At 38.5% G+C, this 23,281-nt stretch overlaps 2 protein-coding genes across 3 annotated transcripts; one reads left to right on the top strand and one right to left on the bottom strand.

The window, feature by feature from the left end:
- Positions 1–3,670: 3,670 nt before the first annotated feature.
- Positions 3,671–8,869, bottom strand: LOC121951683 (cytochrome c oxidase assembly factor 1 homolog). Its single transcript, XM_042498118.1, has 5 exons — positions 8,821–8,869; positions 7,530–7,637; positions 5,972–6,123; positions 5,222–5,298; positions 3,671–4,039 (listed from the first exon to the last, which is right to left on the bottom strand). Exons 2-5 carry the CDS (start codon positions 7,621–7,623, stop codon positions 3,910–3,912), a joined length of 453 nt encoding a protein of 150 aa, XP_042354052.1. The 5' UTR covers positions 7,624–7,637; positions 8,821–8,869; the 3' UTR covers positions 3,671–3,909.
- Positions 8,315–20,516, top strand: blvra (biliverdin reductase A). Of its 2 annotated transcripts, none has more exons than XM_042498116.1 (7): positions 8,315–8,377; positions 13,508–13,639; positions 14,881–15,000; positions 16,319–16,416; positions 17,291–17,398; positions 18,738–18,906; positions 19,359–20,516. In XM_042498116.1, the coding sequence occupies exons 1-7, from the start codon at positions 8,322–8,324 to the stop codon at positions 19,612–19,614; spliced, it is 939 nt and encodes a 312-aa protein (XP_042354050.1). In that variant the 5' UTR covers positions 8,315–8,321; the 3' UTR covers positions 19,615–20,516. The 2 variants fall into 2 exon arrangements, with proteins under 2 accessions (XP_042354050.1, XP_042354051.1); XM_042498117.1 differs by lacking the exon at positions 8,315–8,377 and adding an exon at positions 11,323–11,409.
- The last annotated feature ends 2,765 nt before the right edge of the window (positions 20,517–23,281 follow it).

The following is a 23,281-nucleotide window of genomic DNA, read 5'->3' as shown; positions in this document are numbered from 1 at the left end:
AAATTTAACAGGTACCGGACTGCGGCTCCCGTGGACAGCTATATGTAGCTGAAATGACAAAGAAGAAAGGATGACACGGGAGACGTGGCTTCTTTTTCACTGGATCACGCAGCTATATTTATTAAGCATCTCATGTCATTTACTGTGTGTATGCATTGTCCATTTTCATATTTAACCAGCAGATCACTGTATTTTCTTATCGTCTCTTAAGACATATTCAAAAGTCCACAAAACTTGTGTTTCTCTCATAAGCAGTTTCCTTTTCAAAACAAACAAATTCGTTGCAATATCCCTTAGAGTCACTGTCCCAAAACCTACAAAAAAATAACATTATGACAAAACCTGCACTTGAAATGCACTTAGCTCAAATACTGTAGAGTATTTTCTGGACTTGTATGTTTCACAGCAACATGTAAATAGACATAACTTTTTAACCTTTTTAGCTGACTGACTTACTTTCACAGCAACATGAATTTCCTTATTTTTACTCAACAGCTTACTATTTAACCTGTTTTAACACAGCTTTTAACACAGTTTTTAACACACTGATTAAACACAATGAAATATATAATGGAGCCAGTTCTTAAAACTCCCCAAAAAACCCACTGAAGACGTGACTTCTTCTTCACTGGATCACGCAGCTATGAGAGTGATCCATGATCCATGGAGTGACCAGCTTGGAGCATGGGCTTGGAGCAAACCCCCAGGAAGTGCAACACCCTCTGAAGCAAAATTTACATAGTGGCCGAAAGTGGAACTACAGCGTCACGTGATGCACACTGGCCCAGAGACTTTTCCCCATTTGTTAACATTGGGAAAGTATGACGGAGGATTAGGGTCACATTAAGGAAAAAAAAATATATTATTTACGAGATTAAAGTCATTAGTTACGAGAAAAAACTCATTATTAACGAGAAAAAAGTCATTATTAATGAGAAAAAAGTTATTATTTACGAGATTAAACTCATTATTAACGAGAAAAAAAGTCATTATTAATGAGAAAAAAGTCGTTATTTACGAGATTAAACTCATTATTAACGAGAAAAAAGTCATTATTAACGAGAAAAAAGTCATTATTAACGAGAAAAAAGTCATTGGAGTATGAAGATGCTTTTGAACAATGAATGATGAAATGTGGTCTTGGTGACATCTATGGTAGTGGGAATAATCACAGCGGACATTTGGAGTAGGGATGTCCCAATTGGATTGGTATCAGGCCTGATCAACACATTTTTTAATTAATCGGGATGGGTTATTTTGAGAACATATCTCACCTGATCCTTTGATTGCATCCACAGTCACACAGGTGTCCTCTTGTGATGCTGCGACTCCAATAGGTATAAATTGATTTGTTTTTTCATGTTTAACTGAAGCTGCAACAACAGTTTTTAAATTTTTGTTGTTGTTTGCTTGAAAGACGATTACAGACTGTGGCCATCTGCTGTATGGAGTTATGCTGCGTTCAATTGGAACGGCTATTCAAGTCAAGATTCCAAGTCGGAAAATCAGGCAAGATCCATGGTTGAATTAATGTCACAGAAATATGGTGGCGCACAGTGAATGGAAATCAGTGGAACAACAAATATCTTTAAAAAAATTGAAAAAAAGGAAGAGGGTAGAGCTTTTGTTTTCCTGTGGCCATCCCTGGCTACCAAAGAGCATTGTTTTTTTGCAGACACTATTCCCAGTAGCAGAAATGGGGGACAGTGGAACAATCAAAGCAAGTGTTAAAAACTCTGCCCGGCAAGAGAAAAAAGGCCCCAGTGCTCGACTCTGAGGAAATCAGATTGTTGTTGTGACAGTGACGCCAACAATGATACCTATTGGAAATGCTATAGTGGGAGGAAAAATTGCCTGTTTCCACTGATGGAAAAATTACCTGGTCCTCAACTTGAACATTTATGTTGTGTTTGTGCTGTGAAATGTGCTAAAACAATTTTGTAGTGGCATTTCCATTCAGCTGATTTTTACTACGCCATGTAGTAGCCTCCTAGCCTCCTGTCTCTGTTAGCTACCTACTACATCAATGAATCTGCATTAGACCAAAAGGTTTTTTACAGGTGGTGGGGTGTCTGCTGCTGAGGTAGCTCATGTATAGGTCATCAGTGCATGCTTCTGATGTTCAGAGGCAACCTAAAGAAACCTAAAGACCTAACCTAAAGAATCCTGCGGGCATCCATGTCTCCCCAAGCAGATGCATTGGAACGCATTTAGATCAGAAGTCGGAAAAAACCAAAACAGAAAAATTGACTTGCAGTGGGCCGCAACATTATTTCATCTCACGCAGGCACAGGACCGAGATGCTGTTTTGCCATCTTTGCAGTGTGTTCAAGTGCCGCTTCTTGGTTGAGACACTGGGAACATGAGGTGGTGCACAGTCAGCCTTTGTCACCACTTGGTGATGTTGGTATTTGTGTGTCTTGGTCCCATGAGTTTAAATCACTGTTTTTTTTTCTTTTCTTCTTTTTTGGCCGTCACTTTCTTGAGAACACATTTTCTTGTAAAATCTTGTTGACTGTATGAAGAGTATCATGCATGCCTTTGCTGTTTGGCAAATGTGTTTTTTAAGATTATTTTTTGGCATTTATACCCTGTAGTAGTGAGGACAGATCAGCAGCGTGAAAGGGAGAGAGAAAGAACGACATGCAGCAAAGGGTTCTGAGGTGAAACCAAAGCCGCTGTGGCAAGGACACTGCTTTCATTCATGTGGCACCTGCTTTACCCACTCAGCCACCAGGGCCCCTGCTTTGCAAATGTTTTAGTAAAACTGATAACAGGAGAAAAAATCTACAACCAAAACCTGCTTTTTAAAAGTAATGATTTAACAGCAGATTCTGAGCTATCAATTTAACAAATATGGTTCACAAACATATTTTTTGTGTGGGTGATGTGATGACATTTCCCCTTATATAAATCTGCAGAGGAAGCAGGAAGCTGCAGTGTATTAAGTCAGCAAAACCACAGGGTTGTTGTCAAGCTGTGTGCAGAGCAGTCTGTTTGAAAATCAAGCTTTAAAAAATATCAGACATTAATATGATTTCTACTTTCCTCGAGTTCATTTTTAAGTAACATTGGTCATACTAATAATTTTTAAAAAAAACCCAAGCAATTCATTTTCAGTATTTAACCCTTTATTAAATGCCATTTTTTTTGTCATGATGTCACTATGTTTTAGATGAAAAAAAATCACAAAAAAATAATATTTTCAATATACTACATGCAAAGTAGATTTTTTTGAATGATCAGAGCCTGGGATATGTCAATGATTAGCAGCAACATTGATTGTGACTGTTCACTTTGTGGAAATAACATGTATAGTGCCAAATATGGCATCATCTGGTGGAAAAAAAAGTAAAAATGACAAATCCCAAGACAAAAGCCCAGAATGACACCCAGAAATAATACAATGCATGTTTTTACACTTTGATGGCTGTAGGATCAAAATCTGCAGTTTGAATGGGTTTCAATGGTACATTTTTTGCACTTAACAGCATGAATGTAACAAGTTTAGATTCCACTCTGTATTTTAGACTTATTGTAGGAGCTGAGCTAGTAATTCCAACATTAAACAAAAATACACAACCTTTCCAAAATGTATGCCATATGCATGAACACAACCAAAATGATAAAAAAAGACAACAACAACAAAAAAAATGCTTAAAATGCGCCAAACAGTCCTAAAGGGTTAATCAAAACCAAACCTTGAGATAACACAACAATCCTGAGCAGTCTGTTGGCAGCACAGTGACAGAGCTGCACCTCATGAGTTACTGCAGTCTCAACAGGATGCTGGAGTTGCGGATTTGCTGTTTGGTAGATGCTTCCGTATTGTTTTGTTTGATTAGATCTCAACTCATCAGGAGCAGGAAGACGTCCTCTAACATTGCTGTCATGAGTTCATGGAGCAGGTCAGTTCCAGCGCTCTGTGTCCAGCTCCTGCTCGTTGTCTTGGGCTTGTTCTGCAGCCAGTAGAGGAGGATTCAGCAGGTCGATCATCTGTCCTTCTCTGAGCCTCAGGACTGCCTGCCTCAGGCTCCATCTGCAGGGAGCGACAGACGTAGGTCAGGAACTGTGCATGCATGGTAGAGGACCACATTGGGATACTGTGGAATCGACAACAAATCTCTTCGGAACGATACCCAGAGTGCCAAGTTATAACCGACCACTCTGATGTCTGTAGAGCTGCGTGTTGTATTAGTCATGATTAGTCATCATTTGAAAGTGACACAGATGTATTGTTACACTCTAGTGCCACACTTTAAACTCTACAGCCAGAGGCTGCAGATTCACAACAAAGCAGCTGTGGACAACAGATGCTGTTACAGTCATTTATATATTAAGTCATAAATCACTGTACACTGATGCCACTGAAAATGATTCTTTTCTACCTCATCAGCTGGAGCGTTTCACTGACACTGTTCAGTTGTTAGCAAACATACAACAGCTAGTTCAGAATGCAGCAGCTCGGCCTCTCGCAGGTTTTAACAGACGACATTACCCGTCACCCCAATCCTGGCTTCCCACCACTGGCTCCCTGTTCATTTTAGAATTGATTTTAAGATTTTAATTATCACTTTTAAAGCTTGCTTGGCCCCAAGCTCCATAACAGAAATGTTGACCCCATATGAGCCAGTTCGCAGCCTTAGATCCTCAGGTGGGGCCCCTCTGGCTGTTCCAAGGTTGAGGCTTAAAACTAAAGGTTAACCATCGGGACCCCCTTAGCTTTCAACCGACCTGTCTGTGGACAGACGGCTGCAGAATCAGTGACTTCTTTTAAATCACTTCGTCAAACAAATTTATATAGGTTTGCTTTTATGTGATGTCATCCTTTAAATTTGTTTTATTCTTTTTATTATACCTACTTTATTCATGTTTTCTTTATTTTATTTTATTTGTGGTTTCACTGCTTTCATTTGCTTCTGTTCTTTTTGGTCTATTCATTTGCATTGTTCTTTGTTGACATTTTATTGCCTGCATCTTGCATAATTTGTCCTTTTGTAACTTTTTCCAAACTCTACCCTTGTTTCGTTTCGCTTGTGTCCAATACGACTGTTGGACTTTTTGTTATTGTATTGCCTTCTATGTGTAAACTGTTTTTAAATGTGCTATATAAATGAAGTTATCATTATTATTATTATTATTTAGTATTTCACAAGAAACTAAATGAAATACACTGTCACCGTTATTTGCATTAAACGGAGAATAAACAGAATGTGCTCACCTGTTGGTATCGGCGTCTCTGATTGAAGAAGTGTACAGATAACCTCCAGTGTGTGAGCCCGTCACAGGGATCTTTAGCTGCAACACAGATCATATTTAAGGCTAAAAATAACCAACGACCAGGAATATTCAAAAACTGTTCAGTGATCAAAAGGACGGTTACAGTTTAAGAGGAAAATTGAATTTTAATTAAAAGTTCATACCACTAGGAAAAGTTTTTGACCATCAATCTGTTATGTGGAGTGAAGTTATGAAACAGTTTCAATGTGGAGGTAAAACAATGGCCAAACAAGAATCAGTTTAAAATAGTGTATAAAAACATGATTTTTTTGTTGGTTATTACTAGGCGTTTACAGGGATTACTGTTTATTTAATTGTTACCCATTATCTGTTTTTCTTACTTTATCTTCCTCTTTTTTATACAAATGATGTACTTATGTTTAATTCATTAGAGTATAGGCTGAATGAATAAGGAAGGAAGCTGTTAGAGCTGCAACCATCATATATCATACACCCAAGTGAAATATAAGGAAGGTATGAAATATTACACACCGCTCAAGCCTAGTACAGATGAATGTAGGCATTTATGTTTGTGTGTGTGTGCTTATTCACATTTTGTTTGTTTTATTTTATGCGTGTATTTTATTTAAATGTGAAACGCTACATTTTACAAGTGCAGTGTAAATTAATAATAATAATAATTACTATTCTTATTATTATCATTGGTGTTGTTATTATTCAAACACAGTACCTGAGCAGTGCGTTGATCGATGCGGTTGTCTCTGTCAGTCAAATGGATGTTGTGGACTTTTAAAGGCGGGGCCCCCAGGCTCTCCATGGCAACTGGACAAGCTTCCAACCTCTGCAGAGCCAGTCTGTGGTAGTCTGACTCTACAAATCTCTCTGATGGGATAGTAAAACAGAAAGGAATAAACACGTGAAGCAGAATGAAGAAGACGGTGCTGAAAACATTTGAAAAGCTGGAGCAACTAAGAGAAACTGAACGTCTCACTCAAAGAGTACAAGATGAAAACTGTTGAGGAGTAAGAGATAATAGTTGAACTGTGACGACTTTTGATTGAGGTGAAGTGATTTCACAGTTGCAGACAAATTGTTCGATTTTGGAGCAAAATCACGAGAGTTTAACCTGAGCTGGTGCGCGCTGCTGTGATCCCGATGGTTTGCTGTGTTTGCTGTCATAAACTCAACCGAAGCTGTCTTAAATCAGTCTTCTTCTTGTCTTGATACTCAGACAAAATCAAACATTTTTCATAATATCTTAAGTTTTCAGTCTTGGCTTATGCAAACAGGAGGAGAAACTGGTGGAGTTGTGGTGTGAAAAAGAGTCTGCGTTAAGTTCTGCATGTATCTGATCCACACACCAGCACTTCTTTCACTGAGAAAGGTTTGCCCTCCTGTGGCCTCCTTCAGCAGAGGCTGATAGCCAGCAAAAATCTAAAATGTTAAGTTGCTGTCCACATTTGATGCCTTTTATCTTTTGTGTCTAGAGTTACATGCTTTTACAGACGGATTGGGATTTCTTTTGGGAAATTATCTCAAAAGGAAATTTAGTTGTACTATTAAAAAAAGACAGGAAAGAGAGAGAGAAAATTATCAAAACATTTAAGAATGGAGAAATGTTCAGGAAACAAATTACATTTATATATTCAATGACAGTTAAATTTAAATTTCTAGCATGTTTTCATGTTTTCAACTGTAAATTTCCCTTTGTTGTATTTACAATTTCCTTTCTCTTTTTTTTTGCTAGTTTTCATAAATACAAGACTATTAATTCTTGTATTTATTTCTTTTTTTTTTTTTTACTAATTTCTTTGTTAATTTTGGGTAACTTCTTGATTAGTTACTTATTGCCTTCTTCACATAATTAAAAGAAATTAAGCTACTTAGCTCAGGTTTCAAGGGGTTAAAGAAGTACTTCACTGCTGAAAAAAATGGTCCTCTCATACACCTGGGCTGCTTTTGCAGCAGACAGATGATAACACTGTTGACATCAGTGCTACATGACCAAATAAAAGGACTGTGGTGTTTAGGTAGAAAACCTACAACTACCAGCATGCACTGCACCGCATGGAACCAATAAACACTGCCGCAGTGAGTGACGTAATGCAAGATGTTCTGTTTTGACACAGGAAACAACATGGCTGCTGGATGATGACAAACAATCTTGAATTACTGAAAGTTGGCAAAGTATCCCTTTAACACACACACACGCACACACCCACACACGCACGCACGCACGCACGCACGCACGCACACACACACACACACACACAGTCATCTGTACTCACTCTGCAGCAGATAGTACATGGTGCAGACCCCCGCCCCAGTCAGCACGGTAGTGAAGATGGTGAGCTGCTGTAGTTTGTTGGTGGAAACCCTCATTTTTGCTTTTTTCCCTGTAACACAACAGCACACACACACATACACACACACACACACACACACACAGAGAACTGGTCTGATTAGTTCACTGAGAATGATTCACACATAGAACACCTGTGAGTTTTTTTTTTTCTGCTAGGGAACTATAAATCATTCCCAATCAAATGGTTGTGGATGGAGGAGGATTAGATAATCAACCAAACAACAAGAAAAATGTCCAGAAAAATTCATTTAAAATAATTTTATATTGAAAATTAAGTTACAGGAAAAGAAAATACACTAAAATATAAAATCAATACTTATATATTTATATTTATATATACTTTTATATACTCCCCCCACCCCCCACCACTTATTTTTTTATTTGCAAAATTTTTTGGCCAGTTTTATTTTGCTTCTCCCCATGTTTTTGAAAGAAATTCAACCAACTGGCTCAGGTTTCAGAGGGTTAACCCTGTGCCCTACCTAATATGGAACAAAACCATTTTCTTTCCTTAAATGTATTTATTTTTTGTTATTTTTTTTATTTATTTTTATTAGTGTAATTTTATTATTATTGTTACTCTTATCTTATTCTTATTCTTATTCTTATTATTATCAGGAAAACTTGAGGAAACTTGCCCTCCCAGACCCAACTACGCATTGACAGGGGGAGACACTATTGACCAGGAAACACACTTCGACAGAACAGCGGTCACATGAGAAATACAGATCTGTCGGTTTGGAACGGATCGGATCCAGAAGCCTCTATCTAGTAAGTTAATAACATGACTTGTGCACTAGACTATCAGAAGGAAACTAGAAAAAATGTCAGATGATATAAATCCTGTTTAGGGGGCTGAATTTCACTCAAGCTGTCTGTGTGCAGACTGTGAGCGTGTATGGTTGTTTGTCTTTATTTGTCGGCCCTGCGATAGTCTGGCGACCTGTCCAGGGTGTACCCCGCCTTCCGCCCGATGACAGCTGGGATTGGCTCCGGTCCCGCGGACCTTACGAGGATAAGCGGTTACAGACAATGACTGACTGTGTGCAGAAGTCAGCTGTGATGATGTTTGGTGACACATTTTAACTCCTTATGTCCGCTGTGTGTTTACAGCTGGACCTGGAGGAACAGTGTTTGCTCTTGTTCTCTTGTCTCAGCTGCAGGCTGCGTGTATCTGTTTTTCCTCATTAGAAATAAAGTGAAAACATTCTCACCTTGTGTTGCAGCAGTAGGACAGCCCTGCTTCGTTTACTTCCGTAAACGTCACACAGATTGTCGCCAATCGGATGTGGGTGCGCTTCATAAAACTCCGGCGTGTGCCGCTCATGTTAGGGCAGGCGGCGGCGTCTGTATCCGTACTGAGGTGTTCGGATTATACATGTAGGTTTAGGTTATTCAAGTTCTTCTGCAACAGTTATTGATTAATCAATCAGAATCAGTCATTCACAGAAGATTAATTGCCAATTATTTTTGATAAACATTTTATTTTTATCTTTTTTTATGTTTTGAATGATTAGGCTTTTGGGGATGTATATTTTCGATTTTGTTAATAATTTAGAGTTTTTACATTTATTTGTTTTTTTTTTCATTTTCTTTGATAAATAATAAATACATAATAAATAATTTCGAGGGTTTATTTTATTTTATCTTATTATGTATACATTTTTTTATTTCTATAATTTTTGGCTTTTTGGATATATTTTTCTTATTTAAAAAAATCCATTTTGACTTTAATAATATTGACACACATAAAAATAAAAAGGGGTGGGGGTCCGAGAAGCATACTGCTACTGCTACGACTACTCATATTACTACTACCTCTTTAACAATAATAATAAGAAGATCAGGATGAGTGATATAAAACATCACAGGGCAATTTTGATGATTTGACAGAGGAAAAAGGTTTTGGACGCTTTAGTCCTCTCATTTCACGGTTGCTTCTGCACACACACAAATGTTGCATTCCAACATGTTTTTTATATAATAGAATCATCTCTTTAATTCTACAACTTAAATCAACATCATACATGTTTTAAAACATGTATTTTTTGTAAACCTATCTAATTTAGCATTGTTCTGTGACACCTCGTGAAAATATTTGAGCTACGGCTGTTTAAAAACCTCCGCTCACAGTGATATGTCTCCCTGTTTGTTACTGTCTCTCCCCCTTGTAACCTGGATTTAGCAGTATCCCATACCAAGTCTGCATTTGACTCAAAAAAATGCAGCAGAGAAACCAGCAGAGCCTGTGGCTCTAAAACCTCCAGTGTCATTGATAAAACTAGAGAAGACAGATTCCATCTTATCTGTGGTTAACAGCCCAGAGAAGTGCGGGTGTGTCTCACTCCGTCTTCAGGAGGACAGAACTGCCCACCCAAACATGTTCATCTCAATCTCTATTTCCGCTAAAATGGACAAATGCTCATGAACCTAATTCATGGCTTTTACCTGTTGCTTTGTTTATGTAACTTAATTTTGGAAGCAAAATCCAACCTTTTTTATGTTGCAAATATAACATATTAAATATTTATTTTATATAATTAATATGTCTTGTTCCTACTTCAGCGATTTAAGGATGTTGATCTTTGCAATTTCACAATGTTATAAGAAACACAAAAGTTAACATTATATAATATATAAAAATACTAAATAAAGAATACAGAAACTTTTCTCCAGTACAAAATACTGGAGAAAAGGAGTTAGATAGTTAAATGTGTCTTTAATCATTTTTTACACCCTTTTAAAGAGGAGCAGTTTTTTGCCAGGTGGGAAAAAGCCATCCCATAATTTGGCACCCCTGAATCTTATTGGAAACTGACCTCTGCAAGTAAGCCATTTGGAGGATGAAGAACTGAAGACTCACAAGCTGGAATGCTCAGGAATATTCCCTGCGTGCAAATGTATTTTATGGAATAATAAAAGGACTACAAGCTGTTTGACAAGTAATGGCCATAAAATTAGCAAGAAATTAATTTTAAAAAAAGTTGAAGATAAATACCGGATAATAATAGTGATGATAATTATAATAATAATAATAATAATAATAATAATAATAATAATAATAATAATAATAATAATAGTGATGATAATAATAATAATAATAATAATAATAATAACATAGAAAAACATGAAAATAATAACAAGACAGTGCTAAAAATTATATGCATTTTCCCCTTTTTGTCTGTAATAAAATTTTAAATACATAACTGACAGCATTATAAATATACCATAATAATCCCTTTCAGCTATTATTCAGATCATTTCTTCTTTTACTTCTTTTCAGTTTGCAGGACATTTCTTGGCAACGTGCTCTTGTGTGCTCTTCTATGTTTTTTCCTCTGTCTTTTAAGAAAAAAATAACTTTCCTGAGGTTTCAGAGGTTGAAATGCAAGGAAAAAGGCATCTGAGTGCAGCACAAGAAAACTGATGTCAGTCCAGATGATAAAGGGTTAAGTTAATAAATAATAAGAATCTGGCTTGTGCAGTAATGTTACGGTACTGGCTTGGTATTGCAGTGTTACTGCATTCTTTTGGTAATAACCAGTCCTAAATTCATATATTAAAAAATGATTATAATATTCAGTGATTAGTGAAGCTATAGTTATAGCTCCGCCCCTCTGCCGGCAGTACACCGGTGTCAGCAGAGCATTACATCAAGCGCGCCTTTACGCGCCGCGGCGCACAGAAACATCCTTCTTAACACGCTGGTGAGACAAGTGCGCTTGTTATGTCACACTCAGTGAGGAGAGCACAACAGCAGCTAGATTCAGCGCGAGGGTCACAGAAGAGCTCCATAAAAGCAGGTATGACACAGCCGGATGCTTTTTCTCTTGTGCCGGTGACTTTGTCTCTGTGTCCCGCTGCAGGACGGTGCGCAGGGACCGCAGCGTCACCTCAGCTGTCCCCACTCATAGTGTCACGGAGTCCTACCGTTACTGTGTTTTGCGTGGACTCTGTGACATGTTTTATCTTTCTGATTCAAGTCAGACACATGTGTTAGAGGGAGATGTGCACCAGCTGTGGTCGATATGTTAATATGCGCATTTTATCGTTACTTAACGGCGTTACTTAACGCTGAGCTGCAGTCACTCTGACCTGCACGCTGAAAGCCTTCTCCAGCCTCTGACTCTTTGTGTAACGTGTAATGGGGCGTTTTCACACCCAGCAAGCAATTTTTGGTTCTGAAAACGTTCTGAGAATGGTTCAATGCAACCACTGAATGTTTTCAGTAACGTTTTCAGTGGAAAGTTTTCTTTATGTCCCCAGAACGTTTTTCTTAAATTTTGGGCAACATTCTCTATAAACAAACAAAAATATTAATTGCTTTTATTTGTATTTTTATTTTTTATAGTTAGCATATCCCATTACATTACATTTTGTAATCTCTGTCCTTAATAACATGTTCTGAATGTGGCTTTGAAAATGTTGTTCCTTTATTTATCATGTAACATTGTGGGCACATTTTATAAAAGAACAATCTATGATCTGTCACCTCTCAACATCAGTAAAAAATCCTTAACATGTTGCAGTTATAACTTTAAGTCTTAATCAGCATTTAATCTTATAGGAACATTATTTGAAAGTATAAACATCCCTAAAACGTTATTTGAAAATTAGATTAAAAGGTTTTCTTTAAAACATTATTACAACTTGTAGGTTATGTTAGCAAACGTTGTGGGAATGTTCTTTGCTAGCTGGCCAGTGCCTTTGCACTGGCTAGATCTGCCACATACTGTTTCATCCCAGCTAACAGGGATTATACCACAGTTAGTTGAGATCCAGCAATTTGATTGGTCGAGAGGCATTCCATGAGTGTTGATACAAGAGTGCAATATCACTGTTAACTTTGAACTCTGTTAACTTTTAACTCTGCATGTATCACTCTGCTCCAAAAATGAGTGAATTAGTGTTACAGTGAAATTGGAAAGAATGTTGCATCTTCTAAAACTGAATCATTCATTAAAATGATGTCTTCATAAAGTTAAATGTAGACTAAGATGTAACGTTATAACTACAACATTCTGAGGATTGTTTCAGAGATGATAAGAGGTGACAGATCACAAAATATTTTGTTATGTGTTATGTTATATGAGAACAAAGGAAGAACATTTTCAAAGCAACATTTAGCATATTATTGAGGTCTGAGATTACAGATTATTTTTAATGAAAATGTCATGTAATGTGATATGTTTAACAATAAAAAAAAAACAACAATATTTTTTAACATTTTTGATGTTCATAGAGATTTTTACCCTAACCTTAAGAAGAGCATTCTGGGAACTAAGAGAGAACTTGCAGCTGAAAACGTTATTAAAACATTGCATTGGTTGCATTGTATTATTCCCAGAATGTTTTCACAACCAAAAATTACTAGCTGGGATGTTGCTTTGAAAATGTTCCTCCTAACGAGCACCACTCACTATGTCATCCCAGCTAGCAGGGAACGTTCAAACGTCTGCCTCAATAATTGGCTAGGCTGATAATCTGAAAAACACCTGAAAAATTGCACTTCAGCTGTCGACATAATGTAACTCAAACGTGTGGATGTGTGACAGTGTTTTGTTGACCATCATGTACTTTTTCTCCTCGGGTTCCTCCTCTTCATTTATTTATGCCAACTAGATGAAACTGTGTTTTGTTGAGTTTGAATCTTATATATTTTCAAATCCTGGGCAAATGGGACAAGAAAACTTTTTTTTTTTAATTATGGGTCCTTAAAGAGTCATGGAAAAGTTCTGAAAATTTGTCCATAAAAATGTGTGGGAATCCTGGATTTACAAGTTATAAGATGAAATGGTTTAAACTCATTAAAGGATTCACTGGTCTATTCATGATATATTTTTGATCTCCTGGCCACCCAGTTTAACTGCGCTCTCACCACTCTTTGACTTCTTTCCTCAGTTTCTCAGGCAGGATGTTGGGAGCGGTGGTTGTCGGCATTGGCACAGCAGGTAGGGTGAGGATTAGAGACATGGTCTCTCCTCTACCCGGCAGCACTGCAGAGAAACTCAGTGTTAAAGGATTCATATCCAGGTAACACACACATTCTGCCCTGCATGCACACAAACAGCAGCAATAGCTGTCCTATAGGTAACACGTGTTATGACTTGAATGACACAGCATAAGAGAATGGTGAGATGCTCCATGTGTAAGGGTTTTATGACTGAACATCATTAGGATATAATGTTTTTTATGAACACAGGCATTATAAAAAAACATTAAAAAAGATACTCAGAAAGTACAATATTCAGTGTACTTCATTACTGTCCACCCCTGCTTAAAACACATATTAACCTAAAACAACAGGACACAGGGTGGCACAGTGGCTTTGTGGTTAGCACTGTTGCCTCACAGCAAGAGGGTCCCTGGTTCAATTCCCAGTTGGAACAGGGTTTGGTCCAGGCAGGGGCCCTTCTGTGTGGAGTTTGCATGTTCTCCCCGTGTCCACGTGGGTTCTCTCTGGGGTCTCTGGCTTCCTCCCACAGTCCAAAGACATGCAGCTCAGGTTAATTGATGACTCTAAATTGCCCTTAGGTGTGACTGTGAGTGTGTATGGTTGTTTGTCTTTATGTGTTGGCCCTGCGATAGTCTGGCGACCTGTCCAGGGTGTACCCCGCCTTCCGCCCGATGACAACTGGGATTGGCTCCAGCCCCCCCGCGACCCCCACGAGGACAAGCGGTTACAGAAAATGACTGACTGACTGACAACAGGACACATACTGTATGGCTTTTTAACTCTTAAGGACTAATTGGCGAATTATATGCACTTTTCATCCTTCATTGTTTGATCATTTTGGCTGTGTTCATGCATATGGCATATATTTTGGCAAGATTGTGTGTTTTTGTTTAATCTTGGAATTTCCAGCTCAGCTCCTACAATAAGTCTAAAATACACTGTGGAAACTAAATTGTTACATACACTCCATTAAAACCCTGTTCTGAAAATGAATGAATATTTGATATTTATGATTAGGACAGATGTTTGTTAAAAAATAACTCAATTAAAGCAGAAAATAATATCAATGTATAATATTTTAAGCATGGTTTTTAAAAGCCCAGTTTGTGCATAGGAGCAGTACGAGTGTGTGTAATATGAAAGCGGGCCCTAAGGGTTAAGATGGAGCCATTTGATCACATACAGTTAGTTAAGTGGGAGCAGCCGTTTCAAAATGCAAAGTGGTGCTTAATAACACTGTCAGGTATAGTCACCTATAACTATATGGAAGCAGCTTTGTTGTGGTCCTGATGATCCTGACTGATGTTTTTGTGGACAGGAGAAACCTGGACCCTCAGCAGGGAGTGAGTCAGATCTCAGTGAACGAGGCTGTGAGCAGAGAGGACATTCAGGTGGCGTTTGTCTGCACTGAGAATATGTCGCATGAGGACTACATCAGGTAATTTACAAGAGTCCAAAAAAGTGCACTTTATCTGTGTTGCTTTAAAGGGCTCTGTACAGTTAATCTATCAATCAGTAAACACAAAAATACTCAATAATAAACAACAATGGGCAGGTTTCCATTATAGATTTGTGCAAAACTTAGCAATACTTTAGAAATGTCAATAAAACACAATTGTGACATGACTGTGTTTCCACTGAGTGATGTTATGCAACTTCTCCTCTCCAAGTAACCATGGTGATGGATGTTCAGAACATTAGCAGCTTTATTTCTATTGCAGCCACCACACTAGGTGTCATTATTTCCAATCCAAGGCCATGTAGATGTGTTATGGAGCAGAAGGCTGTGTCCAAAATCAACTTTTTTTCTGGGCACAGGGTAGAACCTGATCCACCGCTGGCTGTATTCAGGCTTTTGGGAAAGAAAAGTCCTCTTAAAGGACTCTTTTCAGCTGTGGCAAGGTTTAGCATGCAGATGAATTATAATTTTCCTGAAATGAAAACAGGCTCAACCTTCCACCCACATGATATTGATAAGAAATGTCATGCAGCACTTTAAACTAGAACAGGTCAGGTATACATTATGAGGCTCTGTTGACATATTTGGTAAGACTTGGCAACCCTTTATCGATTATGCAGCTTTATGCTGCTGCTATGAGGTTAAGTGTGGTGTCAGTCATTAACATGAAGCAACATTTGTGTTTGAATTAACATTTATACAGCAAATGATGTTGTCTTTGTTGAGTCACGTCTGTATATGTGAACTCCTCATATTTCTGTGGCATTTTTTAGGATCTATTTTCAATCTGTCCTGTTTGATAATGAAAAAAAAAACCAAACAGAAAAGGATGCATAAAAACGTAGGGGTAATGCATTGGCACTATTGCGCCTGCAATTACTTTTAGCCTTTGAATGCATTTTTAATCCCCCTGGTAAACTCAAAAACTCACAAAACCAACCACACACATCGAAACCAATTAAAATGGTGTCAACATACAGAGATTGGGTACATGTGTGTTATGTGGGCTTCAAAGAGCCACTTGTGCATGAAAGACCTCAGTTCAGACAAAGTTTTGTGCATTGCTCTCATCATTTCAGACATATATCTTGTGCAGTGTCAACAAATCTGGCCATTTTGAATTTTGTGTGTTTTTAATGTATTTTCCAGAAAAAAATTGGCCTCTGAGTGATTAAATTGGACAAAGTCTTTTTTTTGCAAATGCCTGAGAAACAGAATGCCCAACCAACAGTTTCTAAACAATTGTTCTTTTTTTTAACCAATGTTGATAAAGATACCTCTCTCCCTGTCTCATCAGAACTTTTCTGCAGGCAGGGAAACACGTGTGTGTCGAGTATCCAATGACTGTGAACTACAAGGCTGCTGTGGAAATGTGGGATTTAGCCCAGGAAAAAGGTGAAAGCACTTTAAAACAAAGTGCATGCATGTTCCATGTGCAGGTGGCAGGGCCCCCTTCAAAGTGAGGGAGTATTTATTTTATTTTATTTTTTGCTTTTTTTTGTACCAGGAATAGTGCCATATAGATTCAGAATGTCTTGTCCAAGGGAGTCCTGGCCAAGACAGCATCACAAAGAATTGCATATAAAAGAACAAGTACACTAAAAACACAACAGCAAATGTTAAAACAAAAAGCATAAAAATCCTTAATCCAGTTTTTAAAATCCCCCAGGCTGATAAAAGAGTCCAGTTTAAGGTGGCTCTGCAGCTGACACCAAGATGACAGAGCAAAAACACTAAAAGCGCTTTCACCAAAGACAGTGCAGGCTCCAGGAATGACATACAAAAGTTGTCCATGTGACCGAATGTTGCGGCTACTGACAGTTTTAGGAGTCTGTAAAGAACATAAAGAGTAGCGGGCTGACACAAGCCAGGACGATTTAGAGATGGTCTCACAAAGACCATCTAATGGTTGGCTCAGCGTAGTCATCCAGAGCAGTGGAAGTAAAAGAATACGTTTCAGACATCATCATGACAAATATTGATTAAAGATTTCGGGTGTAATGAAGATCTTTTACTGTGAGGAAGAAGCCAGGAGTGAAGATTCAGTGCTTTTGATTGCAGTTCATAAATGAATAAATGTCATAAATGTCCTCAAATCAGAACATTGGACCTTTGGTTGAGGGACATTTCCGCTAAAACACACAAGCCTAGCTAATAATTGCCTACCTCAGGTAACGTGTGTGTGTGTGTGTGTGTGTGTGTGTGTGTGTGTGTGTGTGTGTGTGTGTGTGTGTGTGTGTGTGTGTGTGTGTGTGTTTGTCTGTCTCAGGAGTGATTCTCCATGAGGAACACATCGAGCTGCTAACAGAAGAGTACAAACAGCTGAAGAGAGAGGTAGAGGGAAAAATCCTGCAGGAAGGGACTCTTCATTTTACTGGTAAGAGACCGGTGCGTCTCTGTGGTCGCTCTGATACTTGTGAGCTTTAAAGCCTCTGAAAACTTTGACATGTGCATATTATATCAAAGTTGAGTGTCTCATTAAGTGTCTGCAAGTGAGTGTTAATAAATGTTCCCAACTATTAGAAAACTATGAAGAAGTTTTAGGTCCACATTGAGGAAAAAATTGAGACTTAGATTATAAAGTCCTAATATTATGAGAAAAAAGTCTGAATATTACAAGAATAAAGTCTTAGCAGCCGCTGGCTGTTTACAGTCCTGTAACTTCTCCCTCCTCCACTGGGTGTTGCTGTGCCATTCAGCTCAGCCGCCTGTTCCACCAGTAGAGAAAAGAGACTGAGCTCTGGTGGTGCATGCTGTGCACTACATACATTGTTTTAAATTGAAAAATGAGCACCTGTATTTATGACGGTATTGGAAAAAAAGACCTTTGAGATTTCAAAATACTGTGGTATACAGTAATACTATGATACCAGCCAAGCCTAGTAAGAGTCTGCAAAAGGACCACATATTATGCTGCATTCATGTGAAGTTAGCAGGTCGTAGTTTCTGAGTTGGGAAGTCGTTCTTCCGATTTCATTGTGTTCATGTGTTTTGAGGTTGTAAATTGGGAACAACATGGAAGCTACAAAGAGATGGGTTGCATTTTATGTTAAGAGCGTCTAGACAAGAGGTTGATAGCTGTTTCTCATTTATTTATATGCTTATTATTATTATATGATTTTTATAAATTATTACATTTAATCTAGATCACTCTACATGGACAGCAGTTAACATTAATACCATATTACACTTAACGTGACATTTATTATGTTAATAAAAAAGTTTATTACCACTGACCAAACATAGACTTTGGCCCGCCATATTTATGCATTTATGACAAAAATTTGGTAACTCTAGTTATAAAATAACTTTGTTATCAATGTTAGTATACTCGCCTGGCATGCTTTATAGTTCAAAGTTTGCGTGCTTATAGATACAGATACTAAAATGTGCAACTACTAAAAAGTAAATGATAGCTACTGGAACAAAACAACAAAATATATACATTTTTACTATCAATTGTTGATACTGTTTCCTTATTTTCTTCTAATTTCTGCTGCCCTGAAACATCAGGCAAACGTCACAACTCTGCAACACGGGTATCATCGAAATTTCCCAGTTTCCCATTCTAATTATGACTTTAGAGGGCCATTCATGTGCAGGTAACTCCCCAATACGATATTTTCAAGGAGCACGTGAAGGCAGCATTAGTGTTGGAACTCAAGCTAAATATCAATAAGCAAATGTCGTAATAATGTGACTATTAATTGTTCAAGGTGGAGCTCTGAAACCTGGATTTGGTTCCCAAGTTTTCAGTGGCATTGCTCGTCTCACCTGGCTGGTTGAATTGTTTGGTGAGCTGTCAGTAACCACAGCAACCATAGAAGAAGACTCTGCCAACAACTACAGGAAGACCACTGCAAAGTTGTTGACATCTGACAACAGGTGAGTGAGGCATCTACATGTTTGTCTGCCACAGAGATGGAATAAAAAGTTTAAAAACAGAATCCCTCCTTAATATTATACATACAATATTCTTGATATTTCTGCTTAGTTTTTTAATGTTTCTCGCTCTTTTAGCTAATTTTCAGGTCATTTCTCATCACCTTTATTTATATCTTGCAATTTTTTTTCTTACCAAGTTGCTGATTGGCTTTTGATCCATGCCTTTGGAAAAAATCAAACGAATATGCTAACATTTCAAAATCTTTGGATACTGGTGAAAGATGAACACTGCACAAGAATACTGATGTATATCCAGGTTTTAAAGGGTTAATACATGATGCTCAAACAGGAGGAACATGCTTTAAAGGGTCTCTGGCCTCCCTTTGTGGTTGGACAGAAGTTATTTAGAGGTTTAAGAATTATTTCAACAGTTTTCATCTGATTCCTTCTAGACCTCTGACATGGATCGAAGAACGGGGACCGAACCTCCCCAGGGCCAAAAACATCAACTTCCAGTTTGACTCCGGCTCTCTGACCCAGTTACCTCCTGCACCCGGAGGGGCTGTGGGGCTCTTCATGCAGGACCTGATCCACTTCTCGGCCAAGCTGGCAGGACAAGTGAGTCCAGAGGAGCTCCAGAGAGAGAAAATCCGGATCCTGCACTGCCTGCAGCTGGCTGAAAGGATAGATCAGCTCTGCCAGAGATAAATGGAGACTCTCCAACACGTTCTCATCCCAACTCGTCACATGCAGCCGCTCTGTCAGTAACCTTCTGCATCTGCTATGGACATTTTAATTATCTTTTGCATCATCTGTTTAGGCTCCAGGATGTCATTATCTTGACGTCAACAAATGCACATGGTGGGATGATGCAGCACGTCGTTATGTTTACACAACAGTACAAACTGTCATGATGACAAAAGAGGCACGATGGTAAGGTGTAGGAAAAAAAACGCACACACAACCACATGAGAAGCAAACTCCAGACATCCGCACAGAAGTCGGTTGTTTGTGGGACCCATCAACCTCCCTCCCCACATGCCGAGTAAGTGCTCCCGTGCTCCTTATTTTACGTGGTTACTAGCAGCATTACTACCTGACACTTCCCTTCAGCGTTTCATGAGCAAGCGACGGGTTAAGCCCGTCTGCATTCTCAAGTGACGCCACCCGTGCGCATTGCATTTGGACGCACCCAACGCCACCGGTTCTGTCCAAGCACATTCTCACGCCGTAAGCACTGCCAGAGCGGCACTATTTGACGAGTTCGGAGTGAGAACAGTCTGGACTCTCTAGTCAGTGATTGTCATTAATCTTGTTGGAATTTTAACATTTATTTATATTTCAAGGCTATTTCATCACCATGCCCTTAAGTTTTCTATCATATGTTGTGAAAACTAGTCAAGTATGAAACAGTGTTACTACAGATAGTATTGTCATTTCATCAAAACAGAGATTGCTACAGTTTGAAAGCTGAACACATCCTGACATGATCAGCTCATATTAAAACATTGGTGCCTGAAAGAACACTGCAAACATCATGTAGAGCAGGGGTCGGATGCATAAAACTCTACTTAGACTGATGACTAACACTGCATGCAAAGAGGCGGAAATATACATGATTCATAGAGCCATGCATACGCCTGATTCTGTTTTATAAATAACAATCTGTTGGGCGCTGGGCGCACGGACACGAGCTTCAGATCCACACCTGCGGTTCACCATAGATGGACGTAGAAATGCCCAGACGTTTGCATATTGACACGTGTGCCCCTCCACCATCATTAACACCCGTCAGTGAGAAACACAGTAAAGAAAGTGCAATTTCACTGTTGTGTCAGGAAGGTTTGCCAACTGTGCCAGAACATTGTCAATATTTTGAATGTCAGAAGGTAAATAAATGACGTGTTCATCACTAAAAAATCAGATAAATGTAAATCCAAATGATGCTGAAATGTCATTCAAAAAACTTTTTTTTAACTTTATCTATAAAGCCCCTTTTGTGCAAAACTGCAGGACAGGGTGCTTGACAAAAAAAAGACATTTACAAAAAAAAAAACCAATGTAATTACAATATAATTAACAATACGACAAATAAGAACACAATGAAACAAGAGAGGGAAGAGGGTTTATGAAATTATCAGTGAAGGTGGCAAACAACCGTAAAACATAGTTCTTTTGCCTTTAAACTTAAATTTAATCTCCTTGTCATCATATCACCTGCAGCCATCTCTGCTAAAACCATGTGCCCACTCTGAAAAGTGTGTGAGGCGAGCACATTTTCACCATGCATCATTCCTCCTTTATTAATATATTTGTAGTAAAAAGCGTATGCATGTTTTTTGCGTGTAAACATCGATTAAGCTTTTGGCCCCAGGTCTCCAGAGTCCAGGAGAGACTCAGTGGGCTCCAAGTACAGTGTCATCTAGACCCCAAATTATTAAACATGAGGCAGCTGTTTGATAAAGGTAAATGTGATTCCATGTCATTACTTGGAGTTAAATAAAGCGTCTAAATAAAGTAACTCGTTTCCAGACAAACTGCTGAGCTACGTGGCCATGCTCACAGCTGATGAGGCGATCAAACACATGTGTAAAAAGTCTCCGAAGTCAAATTAAAAAAAAAAAAAAAACAGCAATTCATCTCCTCTCGCTCAGATGTCCAGTGACTCTGTTGGGGCTGAATAACTTGAGTTTCCCAAAAAATGCTAAAATCCCTCCATGTCTAAATTAAAACATTTCCTGGAATATTCCAGCAAACAGACGCAGGACTGAGGACGCGCACCAAGCCGACCAGAGTCAGACTGCGCGCTAATCTCCCCCTGCTCTGCACATGCAGCAGCGTTCTGTCTCATGTACAGTATTCGAGTTATTTGCAGTATATTTGATCTAGCAGTAGGTGGTATTGTGGACTATCTCATATGAGGCTCTCAGTATAAACCTGTTTAAGAATGTGGTGTTTAACCCTTTGGAACCTGGAGCAACATCACTTTTCTGCTGCTTTCAGATGCCTTTCATATTTAAACCTTTGAACTTCGAGCAAAAACATAGGAAAAGGGCAAAGAGCGATATGTTTCACAAACAGCGTAATTACATATTTAAAATTTTGTCACAAAACGTATATATTTTTTAAATCAATTTTTCCAGTTTTTATTTACTGGTTACTTCCTCATTTGTTTTATTTTTCAATGAACTTGTTATTTTATTTTTATTTTTTAAAATTTTACGAAATTTTTATGTATTTTTTTGCTGACTTCTTGCACATTTTTCAGCCATTTCTTTTGTCGCTCATTGCCTTTTTCCATGCTTTTGAAAGAAATCAAGACAGTTTGCTGGGGTTACAAAGGTTATGCCCTGGCACATTTTACAGAAGAATCCACAACTGGAAAATGCCTTCAACAACAAACCAACTGTTATTTTAAGAAAGGGAATAGTGTAACAGACAGGGCAGTGGAGCATATCCACATTGATATTTAAAGTGGCTACTGGAGACATTCGTATTTTAACACACAGCTGGGTGAATAAAATATCATTTTTTCATGTTTTGATGATTTTGGTATGCCGTGATGTTCTTATTGTTTGTGTGAAATACTATATTACACGGCAGTGGCGGCTTGTCAATAGGGGGCGCTAGGGCGCCGCCCCCATCAAAATTACAGGAAAAAGTATAGACACACAGTACACATAAATCATGCAATAAAAAGTAATTATCACATCTGTGCACTCAGAAAATGTGTCTGACTTTTAATTTTTCAAGCCTTCCCATCCCATATTGGGTTTATTCAGAGTTGTTTTTTGTGCAGGCTGAAATACATATGTTTCAAAGGCGAGGGACGCCGGCCAAATGAGTGTGTATGTATGTCGTTAAACTTTTCTTCCATGTGACTTCACGGTGGTCTCTAATTTGTTACTCAAAGATTCTCCTCCGGGCGCAGCTCTCTGCGCCCGTGGCGAATCAGCGCGTTGTCTGTCATTGTTCTTCCAACCTGATTGATTGATGATACCTGTCAATCAAAGTCACACCCCTGGCAGCGTAGATGCGCGAGCGCATCTGTCACAAACACAGTCAAACAGACGGACCCGCGCATACGGATGCAAACGGACAAGTCACGACAAGACAGGAGACAATGGCGGCAGCAAAACAAAATTCGGTTATTTCTTTACAAAATAATAATTTCACGAGGCGTTCACTGGAGGAAAAGAAGCGGATTAAGGAGCTTGGACCGGACCAACCGGACTTAAAAATCCAGCAGCAGGCAAGTGACCGTGGGCGGAGTTACACCCGGGGCTTCTCCCGCCTGCGTTATGCTAAACACAGTTGGCTAACTGGATGTGAAGTTAGCAATGCTCTTTATTGCTTTCCCTGCTTGCTTTTTCAA

Source organism: Plectropomus leopardus, chromosome 12, assembly GCF_008729295.1.
Source record: "Plectropomus leopardus isolate mb chromosome 12, YSFRI_Pleo_2.0, whole genome shotgun sequence".
Lineage (NCBI taxonomy): Eukaryota > Metazoa > Chordata > Actinopteri > Perciformes > Serranidae > Plectropomus > Plectropomus leopardus.
The sequence above is the reverse complement of the archived record's forward strand: the minus strand, read 5'-3'. Positions and strand labels throughout refer to the sequence as shown.

What these genes read in the sequence shown, in the direction of transcription:
- LOC121951683 (XM_042498118.1), bottom strand. Translation starts at nt 7,623, where the DNA reads ATGAGGGTTTCCACCAACAAACTACAGCAGCTCACCATCTTCACTACC. An exon ending in TCGATCAACGCACTGCTCAG is followed by an intron (nt 5,299 to 5,971) that starts GTACTGTGTTTG and finishes TCTGTGTTGCAG; the next exon opens with CTAAAGATCCCTGTGACGGG. An exon ending in AGAGACGCCGATACCAACAG is followed by an intron (nt 4,040 to 5,221) that starts GTGAGCACATTC and finishes CGCTCCCTGCAG; the next exon opens with ATGGAGCCTGAGGCAGGCAG.
- blvra (XM_042498116.1), top strand. Translation starts at nt 8,322, where the DNA reads ATGAGAAATACAGATCTGTCGGTTTGGAACGGATCGGATCCAGAAGCC. An exon ending in GATCCAGAAGCCTCTATCTA is followed by an intron (nt 8,378 to 13,507) that starts GTAAGTTAATAA and finishes TTCTTTCCTCAG; the next exon opens with TTTCTCAGGCAGGATGTTGG. An exon ending in TCGCATGAGGACTACATCAG is followed by an intron (nt 15,001 to 16,318) that starts GTAATTTACAAG and finishes CTGTCTCATCAG; the next exon opens with AACTTTTCTGCAGGCAGGGA.